The 12315-nt window shown below is 35.7% G+C and overlaps 1 protein-coding gene and 1 pseudogene across 1 annotated transcript in view; both read right to left on the reverse strand.

Annotated features, from left to right (window-relative positions):
* Positions 1-12315, reverse strand: part of LOC141332939 (uncharacterized) — a 145629-nt gene that overhangs the window by 13403 nt on the left and 119911 nt on the right. The window contains exons 14-15 of the mRNA XM_073837898.1: positions 6072-6108; positions 1140-1276 (exon numbers count right to left, since the gene is read on the reverse strand). Of these exons, the coding sequence (XP_073693999.1) occupies positions 1140-1276; positions 6072-6108 (174 nt within the window). The remainder of the gene's footprint in view (positions 1-1139; positions 1277-6071; positions 6109-12315) is intronic.
* LOC141333348 (NLR family CARD domain-containing protein 3-like) lies at positions 7487-9864 on the reverse strand (annotated as a pseudogene).

Below are 12315 nucleotides of genomic sequence, written 5' to 3' on the forward strand. Positions count from 1 at the left end.
GTTCTTCTCTTTCCATTTGAATTCACCCTGTTGTGACTCATACACAGACTAATAAAGAATAAGAACCCCATACCCACAAAGAACATTTGTAGAACAATTTCTAAAGAAATGCTCAAACTGCATAGAGTTCACTCTCCTTTCAGACACAGCCATGATGATCCTGCACATCTGCTCTCTAACTTCTTGAAAATCCACACAGAATCCAATCCACCTCTTATCCAAGCTGAATACTCACTGTCCTAGTACATGTGTATTTCAAAGTAGAACATAAATCATGAGCTGCGTTTCATAAGTAGTTAACAGTGAATTCATTAGGAATTGGGCCCCCTCAATTAAAGTCATGTCAAAATCAACTTTAACAAGCCATTAGTTGATGTTAGTGTATGGGTGGTGTAATGAGTTAGTATTGACACAAGTGACACAATGACAAATCATCAAATTACAAACCATTGCACATGCTGCAAGAGTGTCCTCCTTATTCGGGTTAGGTTTGTTGTTATGGTAATGTTGACCTTTTAATCTAATAATTGTTTCTGGATGGAGAGTGAACTCTTTGGAGTTTGAGCATTTCTTTAGGAATTGCTCTACAAATGTTGTTTGTGGGTTTTGGGTTCTTATTTTTTTATTAATCTGTGTATAAGTCACAAAAGGAGAAAGAGAAGAAGGAAAGGGAAGAACATAAAACAGACAAGATATACTGTACCTTCTAAAAGACGCTGTTTGATTTCAATTTATCCATAAATGTTAATGCATTAAACATGAACTAACATTTAGTTAATGCTGCCGTTATCCATGCATGAATTTTTAAGGCTGTTATGCCTCAGCTGTCTAACAGCGCTTGTGAAAGTCACAATGATGTAGACAGCCAATCAAATAAAACAAGGTTGGAAAGATATTAGATGCGTGTTGCATTTTCACATCCATGCTATAAGTGACCCGAACTCACAGCAATTGCAACCTGAGTTCATGTAAAGCAGTATTTACTGTGAACCGAGCCATTCCGAAACACTAAAAAATACTAGTTCATGAGCTTCTTGCATGTAAATGAACATTGTGTTGTGCTGTGTTTTTACATCACAAACTTTACAATTTGATAATCACACTCCGCATTTTTATTTATTTTATCAAAAATAATTTACCTCAATATATCCAGCTGACAGTTTGGACTCTTCAGTCCATCAGAAAGCATCTTCACTCCAGAATCCTGCAGGTCATTGTTAGTCAGGTCCAGCTCTCTCAGGAGGGAGTTCGAGGATTGTAGAACTGATGACAAACTCTCCCAAGACTGAGCAGTGAAATAACATTCACATAGTCTGTGTACAGAAAAAAACAAACAGCGATATTACTGTGTTTATCCGATAGGGTTTATAATTTGGAGCACAGATGACCTGTAAAAAACCTTTCTCTATCTAAAACAACTACATTCTCACATAAAAAAAAATTTATTGTATTTATAAAATAAATTAAATTTAAAAAGAACTAAAATTAAACTTAAAAAGAGCCAATCAGATTCAAGGGCCAGAAATAACTGTTGTATAATTTCTAATTATTAAAAGGACCAGAGCTGCCACTATTTTCTGAGGAGGCTTAAGTCATTTAAAGAAGTTTACTTCCAGAACAAAATTTTACAGATATGACTCTTGTTGTAAAGAAATTATGTTTTTGAGGAAAGAATTTCAGGATTTGGTAACACTTTATAATAACTATCCATTATAACTAGTTAATAGATCATTAATAAACGGTTAGTTAATGGGTTATAAATTTCCTGTAGCTCAGTGGTTAGAGCATGGCAGTAACAATGCCAGAGTCATGGGTTCGATCCCAGGGATTGCAAGTACTTAAAAAAAATGTAAAGCAATGTAAGTCGCTTTGGATAAAAGCGTCTGCCAAATGCCTAAATGTAAATGTAAATGACTTGTTAAATAGCAGTTAATAGTTTGTTAATTATTTATAACTATCTGTTATAACTAGTTAATAGACCATTAATAAACTGTTAGTTAATGGGTTATAAATGACTTGTTAAATAACAGTTAATAGTTTGTTAATTATTTATAACTGTGCCTTATAGATAGCCAATAGATAACTTACAAGCTGTTAGTTAACAAGTTATAAATGACTTGTTAACTGTATTTTAATGATTTATAACTATACCTAATAAATTAGTAATAGATCATGAACAAGCTATTAGTAAATAACTTACTAAAGACTTTAAGTATCAGTTAATAGTTTATATATGTTATTGGGACGTTATTCTAAAGTTGTAACTATTCTTCATTTATTAACTGTTAGTAAATGAGGAATAGTTGCAACTTTAGAATAACGTCCCAATAACATACATAAGCTAATAACTAACACTTAACTAATACATTAACTCACACTTTACAGATCAGTTGTTCATAGTTTGTTAACCATCTACTAATAAAAGTGAAACATGGTAGAACAGCAAATGGATCGCCGCTGGTTCACTCAGTATAGAGGGTCCAAGGTGTGATAAAACATGTTCATATCAATAATGCCAATGGCATTTTGTTTTCATATTTAGCACAAAAAGTGCCCAAACCTCAGAAAAGCCTATGGGTTGAACAAGATTGAGGTACAAAAATTGTGTATTTTAAATATCACATCAAATTTCTGTAGCTTGAACTTGTTCCATCCATTGGCTGTTCTACAAAGTACAAAGTCGCTGGTATTAGTATGAGTTAATGTATTAGTTAAGTGTTAGTTATTAGCTTATGTATGTTATTGGGACGTTATTCTAAAGTTGCAACTATTCCTCATTTACTAACAGTTAATAAATGAAGAATAGTTGCAACTTTAGAATAACGTCCCAATAACATATATAAACTATTAACTGATACTTAACAAGTCTTTAGTAAGTAATTTACTAACAGCTTGTTCATGATCTATTACTAATTTATTAGGTATAGTTATAAATCATTAAAATACAGTTAACAAGTCATTTATAACTTGTTAACTAACAGCGTGTAAGCTATATATTGGCTATCTATAAGGCACAGTTATAAATAATTAAACTATTAACTGTTATTTAACAAGTCATTTATTACTCATTAACTAACAGTTTATTAATGGTCTATTAACTAGTTATAACGGATAGTTATTATAAAGTGTTACCCAGGATTTCTCTCCATATAGTGGACTTCTATGGTGTCCCCGAGTTTGAAAATAGAGTTTAAATGAATCCTTATAGTGCTCTTAATGATCCCAGCAGAGGAAAAAATGGCCTTATATTAAAATTGACAATATACATGTCACAATCTAGGCAGGAACACACGAACAACGACGTAAATAAAAGACGTACATTTAATAAATCCAATGGGAAACAGGCAGACACAGGAACACGGAGTGGTAACATTAAGGGATAACATCAAAGACCGACAAGAACCAAAGCAAAGACACAAACTTATAAAGACACAATGATTGGGATACACAGGTGTGGGAAATTAAGCAGGAACCAAAATACACAGAGCAGCGGGGGAGATGGGAGAAACCAACTAAATTGTCCAGGGGTGTGACAATACATACTTTTTAAATGTTTAAAATATCTAGCTCTGTGATGCATACTCTGTGCATGTCCAGTTCAAGAGTTAAAAACTCCCATCTCATTTTCTCCTCTAAATCGTCCTGCATCACTTTTTTTTAATTGCAGGTTTTGACATGGGTTTTTTATAAGTCAAAAGCATAAAAACATTGATACAAGCTGTGTAGATTTAACAATACATAAACAAATGATATGGACATGAACATAATTTATTACATAAATTATTAAAATATATTTATAAGAAATTAATAAATAATAATAATACAAAAATAAATAAATAAAAATGGAAAATAAAACTAGGAACAACAAAACAGTATAGCCATTAAAATACAGTACAATAGGGTAGCCTCTTAACCCCTTTAACCCCTTTTTTGGGGGGTGTTTCTTTCACCCCAAGATAAATCAGTGAAGGGTCCCATATCTTAAAGAAATTGAATGTTTTTTTTCCTTTAGGGCAGTAGAAAAGGCTTCATGGGGAATACAAGCTTTAATTGTTTATCCACTGAGTTATTGACGGAGTTTGATCTGTTATCCAACATACAAGCATGCACTTGCGAGCACAGTATAACAGAATTTGACGAAGGTGAATCCCTTGAAATTTGAAGGGAAAATCCTGACTTATAACTAGAAGACGTGCTTTTGGTCAGAGTTGTAATGGACAGTGGAATATATTCTCAAGTTTCTTCAGGACACCCTTCCAAAATTATTGGATCTTCATACAACTCCAAAAACAATGAATTAGGGTTCCCTCAAATCCTTCACATTTATTACAGAGATCAGATTATTTAGGGTTTATCTTATGCCTTTGGGCTGGAGTCACATGTAACCAGTGGACAATTTAAACTGCATTTCCCAGGCAGAGTTGTTGGCAAGATAAGATGGCATCTCACATACAGCTTTCCAATTGTTGGTAACTTAGGTTAGCTTTTTTTTAGCACTGTTGGGAACAATGTTGAGTCTGAAAAAGACGCAGAGCTAGACAAGATGAACATTTGAGGTTAAAAAGTATATACATTTTTTTTTTCTAAAAATGACCGATTATTTCGCTAGATCTGTGATCGTTAAAAGCCCTTTGAAGATGCATTAAAACTGCATTTTGAAAGTTCAAACTTGCGGCCACCATAGAGGTCCATTATATCACGTCAAGCTTTATCGTCATTCTGCTACATGTGTGGACATACAGTGGAATGAGATGTCATGTCTCGCAGGACTAGGGTGCTACATAAATAAACATAAATATAAACATACAAAACTAGACGTAAGAACAATTTTTAAACCTATAAATAACTAACTGAAAGCGATAATCTGACTATGCATGTACTATAAATAATTGACTATACATACACAACCTAAGACAAACTATACGAGTACTTTACATAATAACTGTGCATTATATTGCACAAAAGAGGTATTTAATGTTAAAAAGTAAATAGTCCAATAAAAGTTAGTGTTAATAAGAAAGTAGTCTCAGCCTTAGATGTCACGCCCACGGAACGTTGGCTAAACTTCTGATACATATGGTACACTTAACTGGAAACACTTCAGGAATGTCGAAGTCGTCATCTGATTAGTTGAATTTGATCGGATTTCCGGGAGATGCGAGTGTCGCGTTTATTTTCGGTCTGCTGGGAAACAAAGCGCAGACTGATTTACTCTGCGTTTTGCTAAAAGATGCTTATGCAGACGCCATTGTTGTTATACACATTTGCGACGTTCAGCCATCAGTCTGAAGGTCTGGCTACGCGAGACTAATAAGAAAGTGTCTGCTGCATTTAGAGAGAAAAGAGTGTGTTTCTACCAAGCGGCAACCTTCCACTCTCTCTATATAAAAAACAACCCGGAAGTGACTTAAACTGCAATTTATCAACTGGCCGCTAGAGACTGGCTCCAAAATGGAGTCAATGCCATCGACTCCCTATGTTAAAATGCCTAACTTTACATCAGAAAAAAAAAAAATGTTTACAGCCTGGTACAAAAAGTGGTTTTGGCTTATATAGCTAATTTTGCTCTTCATGTCAACTGTGAGGGGAGTGAATTTTTTTTATAACTCATCCGTTTAAGTTATATTAAGCCTTAAAGTTCTGCATAATTAAGGGCGTGGCCACTTGAGTAACGGGGGATTGCTGCTGCTGTAACCACTGTCATGCTAGTCGGGCATGGTTTCAGCTACCAGCTCCACCTACGTCCCGCCTCTTTGCCCATTTTCGATTATCTGTGACGCACGGTGAAATGATTCCAATATGGCGACAGCTGACTCCCACCCACTATGACCTTCAAAAACGCTCTTCAGAAACCTATGGGTGATGTCACGGACACTAAGTCCATATTTTTTAAAGTCTATAGTTTCTACAAGTGGTTTGTCCAGCTGAGCAATTATTAATTATAAATTATAAAACAATTGTATAATTATTACAATTGGTTTTGTTGTTTTTGACTTGGACCTAACTGCCAACTGTTTCAGATTCTGATTCAGACTCTGATGACCAATCATTAGTTATTCCCTATGTACAGCAGCACAACCTTCATCTGTGACATTACAATAACCAAACCTGTACAGATTACCAAACTCTTTTCCCACCAGTGTTTTTGAAAAAAAGTTGCCAGCCACCACCAATTAAAGAAATTAAATGTGGAAATTTTCATACAACCCATACAGACAGCAAATCATTAACTCAAACACCATTACAGGGCAAACACTCAATTCTATTAGCTGTCATTTTTTACCCTCCTCACATTTACACTGTGCTCTACATTCTTCAGCTCTCACACAGACACATAAAAAACCTCCTCAGCTGGTTTATTAAGTGTCTCTCACACATCCTGCTCTCTGTCAAAAATGTGATTCTGTAGGATTTTATTTCTTTGGTAAGAAAGCACATGATAGAATCATAAATGTGATAATGTTTTGATAGTGGAGTGATAGTTTTCAGTGTTACTTACCGAACTGATCTGGATTCTTTAACCACAGGCAGCAGCTTCTGGAGAACTTCATCTGCTGTATGTTGTTCTCCAATAAACTGTTTCAGGTCAAACACATCCATCTTCTGCTCTGATGTCAGCAACACAAAAACCAGAGCTGACCACTGTGAAGAGGAGAGTTTGGTTTTTCTTATTTCTCCAGATTTGAGATAATCTTGGATCTCCTGCATCAGTGAATCATCTCCCAGTTCATTCAGACAGTGGAACAGATTGATGGATCTCTCTGGAGAGTGATTCTCCTGAATCTTCTGTTTGATGTACTGAACCGTTTCCTCTTTTGAGCAGCTTCCTGTCTGTGTCAGTAGTGTTCGTAAGAGAGCCTGATTGGACTCCAGTGAAAGACCCAGAAGAAACCGCAGGAAAAGATCCAGATGTCCATTCTTACTCTGTAAAGCCACATCCACAACTCTCTGATGCAGCTTAGGTATTAACCACGTCCAGTTTGAGAAAGAGAAAAGACTTTCTTTGTTTTTGATTATAAAGGAGAGGTGTTCATATAGAGCTGCTAGATGTTCCTGAATGCTCAGATGAACAAAGCAGAAGACTTTCCCCTGATACAAGCCCAACTCCTCTCTGAAGATCTGAGTGCACAATCCTGAGTACACTGATGCTTCTGTCTCATCAATGCCACTCTCTCTCAGATCTTCCTCATAGAAGATCAGGTTTCCTTTCACAAGCTGCCGAAAAGCCAGTTTCCCCAGTTTGAGGATCATGTCTTCATCTGTCACCTTCTTCTCATAGTCCTTCTCATGTTTGATGTTGGTCTGGAGGATCAGGAAGTGTGTGTACATTTGAGTGAGAGTCTTGGGAATCTCTCCACTCTCTGCTTGACTCAACATCTTCTCTAGAACAGCGGCTGAGATCCAGCAGAACACTGGGATGTGGCACATGATGTAGAGGCTCCTTGATGACTTCAGGTGTGAGATGATCCTGTTGGCCAGACTCTGGTCACTGATTCTCTTCCTGAAGTATTCCTCCTTCTGTGGCTCATTGAATCCTCGTACCTCTGTCACTCGATGGACACACTCAGAGGGGATGAGATCAGCTGCTGCTGGTCTGGAGGTGATCCAGATGAGAGCAGAGGGAAGCAGATTCCCCTCAATGAGGTTCATCAGCAGCACATCCACTGAGGCTGATTCAGATATATTACACAGTTTGACTTTGCTCTTAAAGTCCAGAGACAGACGACACTCATCCAGACCATCAAAGATGAACAACACTTTATATTCATCACTGGATATTTCCATTTCTTTAGTTTCAGGGAAAAAGACATGAAGAAGATCTGAAAGACTGAGTGTTTTGTCCTTCATCAAGTTGATTTCTCTGAAAGGAAGTGGAAATATGAGCTGGATGTCCTGATTCTCTTTCTCTTCAGCCCAGTCCAGGATGAACTTCTGCACAGATACTGTTTTTCCAATGCCAGCGACTCCCTTTGTCAGCACAGTTCTGATGGCTTTGTCTTGTCCAGGTAAAGGTCTAAAGATGTCATTGCATTTGATGGCTGTGTCCTCTGTTGCTGTTCTCCTGGATTGTGTCTCAATATGTCTCACCTCATGCTCATTACTGATCTCTCCACTCTCACTCTCTGTGATGTAGAGCTCTGTGTAGATCTCATTCAGGAGTGTTGGCTTTCCCTGCATCGCTATTCCCTCATATAGATGCTCAAACTTCTTCATCAGATTTGATCTAAAAATGTTGAGGACCTCATTTCTGTAAAATAAAAAAGTTAATAAGTACTTTTACTTCTTAAGTCTTATTCTGTATCATATGCTCAGATCACATTTGAATACCTGAGACCAGACCATGTGACCTAATACAATATTAAAAGTCACGGTCACAGTTATATTTATATTTGTTATTATTTTTAAGAGGATAAGCCCCTTGAGATGAATCATCTCATTTTCGAGGGGGTGCTCAATGTTCACAAATATATAGACAAATGGCAGATACAGCAGTGCAGTAATACAACTGCATCAATGCAGTAAAACATCAATACCATAAAGTAAATACAAAAACAAGATAACACAATAATTCACCCACACACATATACACAAACTCTGAAAAAGCTGTCTAAACACACAACAATCTGCATCTTTCACATTATTCTACTGAAATAAAAATATTCAACAATATGCAAACAAAAATCAGAAACAAATACAAGTATTCTGTAAATAATGTACAAGAGCATTTCTAAACATATAAAAAGAAGTTAAGGATTGAATAGAAACTGGCAAATTATTCCAATCATAAGGTGCTTTATATTTAAAAGAAAATCTGCAACTTTCTATATTAATTTTAAGGACAACAAAAATGTTTGATCAGCATGGCGTAAACTATAAGAAGAGCTGACTGGAATTAAATATTTATATAAAGTGTATGCATTTGTAAATAAACAATAACCAATGAAAATGATGTCTAGAGGATGGAGTAAACCAGGACAATTGGTGAAACATAAAACAATGATGAGTTCTAAAAGGACAGCGAAGAATAAACCTGCACAGACTGTTATATACAACATTAAGAGGTTGAAGATTTCAGTTCAGTCCCTGTCATTGTATGTTGTATTTTGACACATGCTGTGTTTAGAAAGGCACACTAACTTACTGTTTACTGTGATTCCACAATACATATTGCTTACTACTTTTTTAAAAATTGTGTGTGAAACAGTACACAATAAGCAACAAATAACTTTTTATATTATGCAACAGTGAAGTTAATTCAGCACAGCTGTTGAGGCTGTAACCTTACAAATAAATGTGCTAACCATTCTTTTTACAAAGGGATAAAAAGTGGAAAACATGATATATTATAGTTACACTATGTGCAAATGATCAATTCTACTTACACTAGAATAGCAACATTTTTTTTTTTTTACCAATAGGCTAAGTGTAAATAGTAGATAGGTGGCACTATAATGTACTGTAGTACATTGTAAAAGAGCATGAAATAACATTCAGTGTAAATTATAACATTTATTAAAATTATTCAATGGATGCTTCCTGGAACAAAGCCCTCCCTAAATCCAGGGCCATAGTATCGTAATGGGCAATAGGGACTGCAGCCCAGGGCCTGATAATACATTGTGTATATGATAAAGCGTTCTGTATGAAAGCTATACAGAATGCAACCATATTTGCAAGCATATGCTGTATGACCACCTAGGTCATACAAAAAAAAAAAAAAAGACTCTGCTCCAGATTGTAATTAACTGTCTAAAATAATCTTTATTTATACTTTTTCTGAGAGAAGTACCTTTTTTCTCTGCTCTCTTCTGAGCCACTGTTGCTTTTAACCACAAGTTGTAGGACTTTTGTTGCAAAGTGCATCATTCCAGTTTGGTAAATATTCATATTGAATTCTCGATGACACAAGTCCAAACCAGTGAAATATAATTTTAGAACTCATGTTGATAAAACAAAATGGTCGCACCGACTGACAATTTCAAGGCACTAAGATGCGCCTTTCCAAGTGCATGCGATCTCCCTATAAAGTACATTATTGCGAAATATGCTGAGATTCACACAAGCATAATCTGCTATGTCTTACATGAACATTTAGTTATAGGTTGGGGAAATATCTGATGTGTAACATTAGATCCATGCATTACAGTAGGTCTTAATATAGATCTGTCTCAAAGTTAATGAAACATTAAAAGAAAAGACGGAATTAGTCTTTATTAAACTACTGTTTATTTTCATCTTTGTTTTTATTTTTAATAAAAAGATAAAATAAAAAAATGCTATATTGAGATAAATAATATAATAATTATTATTAAGAAAAGATTTGGAAGAAAATATGCAACATTGCTTGGTGATTTTATTTTTTTAATCTTCAGACAACTTTAACTCAAATTTTCTCCAAATAAACTCTGCTGGCTTGAGAGCTATGTTTGCCCAGGGCCCCACAAAGGCTTAATGTGGCACTGCCTACACCTACCACTAACTAAACAAAAACACTTTATTATTAATAAACCTTTTTTTTTTTTTTTTTTTACTTTTCAAGTATTTATTTTTATTGAAAATCAATGCCTTTAAATCTGATGAGAAATTTAGAAAAAAAGGTGGGTAGATTGTGTTGAAAGCAACTGCTTTAGGTTTTACTCCCTAGTTAATGTAAATATTCTCTACCAACAAATCGGTCTGTTTGCTTTTCTTTTTAGAGACTGAATTCTGTTAACTCCAAAAATGTTTATATTTACTTATTTTATATATGTGACCCTGGACCACAAAACCAGACATAAGGGTCAATTTTTCAAAATTGAGATTTACACATCATCTGAAAACTGAATAAATAAGCTTTTTCATTGATATTTGATTTGTTAAGATAGGACAATATTTGGAATCTAAGGGTGCAACAAAATCAAAATATTGAGAAAATCACTTTTAAAGTTGTCCAAATGAAGGTCTTAGCAATGCATATTACTTATCAAAAATTAAGTTTTAATATATTTACAGTAGGAAATTTACAAAATATCTTCATGAAACATGATCTTAATGATTTTCACATAAAAGAAAAATCTATAATTTTGACCCGTACAATGTATTGTTGGCTACTGCTTCAAATATACCTGTGCTACTTAGGACTGGTTTTGTGATCCAGGTAGTGTTGGGAGATATGCTCAATTTTCATATTGTTCTATCGTCAGCCTGTGAGATTGCTGATACACGATACTATCGTGCTAAGTTATTTAATTATCTATAGAATAAATTGCTTATTCGTTTTGTAGGGGTATTTTTGTTTTTGGTTATGTGCCTTAGTTGTGCATGTACCGATGGTTGTTCTGCCAGAAAGGTTCAAGTTTCCTTTCAGTTTCATTCTCTTCTATCCGTTATCTTCAGTGAGTGGTAAATGCGCGTGCATGAATGTAAATGAATGTATCTTTCTTTTCCCCGTCATGTTGCGATAATGTTACCGCTGTATGTCTGATCATTGTCTTCAGTTCATGGTGTAGTTCAGTTCATAGAATGTGGAGAAGCGGTACGCATGTAATTCAAGTGCGTGTGTTTAGCACCATACTATCGCACCGTAATTCTAATTAACGCATATAGATGTTACTGAGGTGAATGTTTATGTTTACTATTTACAGATGGATTCAGATATATCGTATTTAATTTAGCCTAAACCACATTTTCCTACCTCTGTTATCCTACTGACTGGGCAATGCTGGATAATACACTGCTCAAAAAAAAATAAAGGGAACACTTAAACAACACAATGTAAATCCAAGTCAATCACACTTCTGTGAAATCAAACTGCCCACTTAGGAAGCAACACTGATTGACAATCAATTTCCAATGCTGTTGTGCATATGGACAGGTGGACAGACAACAGGTCGAAATTATATGCAATTAGCAAGACACCCCAATAAAGGAGTGGTTCTGCACGTGGTGACCACAGACCACTTCTCAGTTCCTATGCTTTCTGGCTGATGTTTTGGTAACTTTTGAATGCTGGTGGTGCTTTCACTCTAGTGGTAGCATGAGACAGAGTCTACAACCCACACCAGTGGCTCAGATAGTGCAGCTCATCCAGGATGGCACATCAATGCGAGCTGTGGCAAGAAGGTTTGCTGTGTCTGTCAGCGTAGTATCCAGAGCATGGAGGCAGTATCAGGAGACAGGCCAGTACATCAGGAGACATGAAGGAGGCCGTAGGAGGGCAACAACCCAGCAGCAGGACCGCTACCTCCACTTTTGTGCAAGGAGGAACAGGAGGAGTACTGCCAAAGCCCTGCAAAATGACCTCCAGCAGGCCACAAATGTGCATGTTTCGCTCAA

This window comes from Garra rufa, chromosome 4 (genome assembly GCF_049309525.1).
Source record: "Garra rufa chromosome 4, GarRuf1.0, whole genome shotgun sequence".
Lineage (NCBI taxonomy): Eukaryota > Metazoa > Chordata > Actinopteri > Cypriniformes > Cyprinidae > Garra > Garra rufa.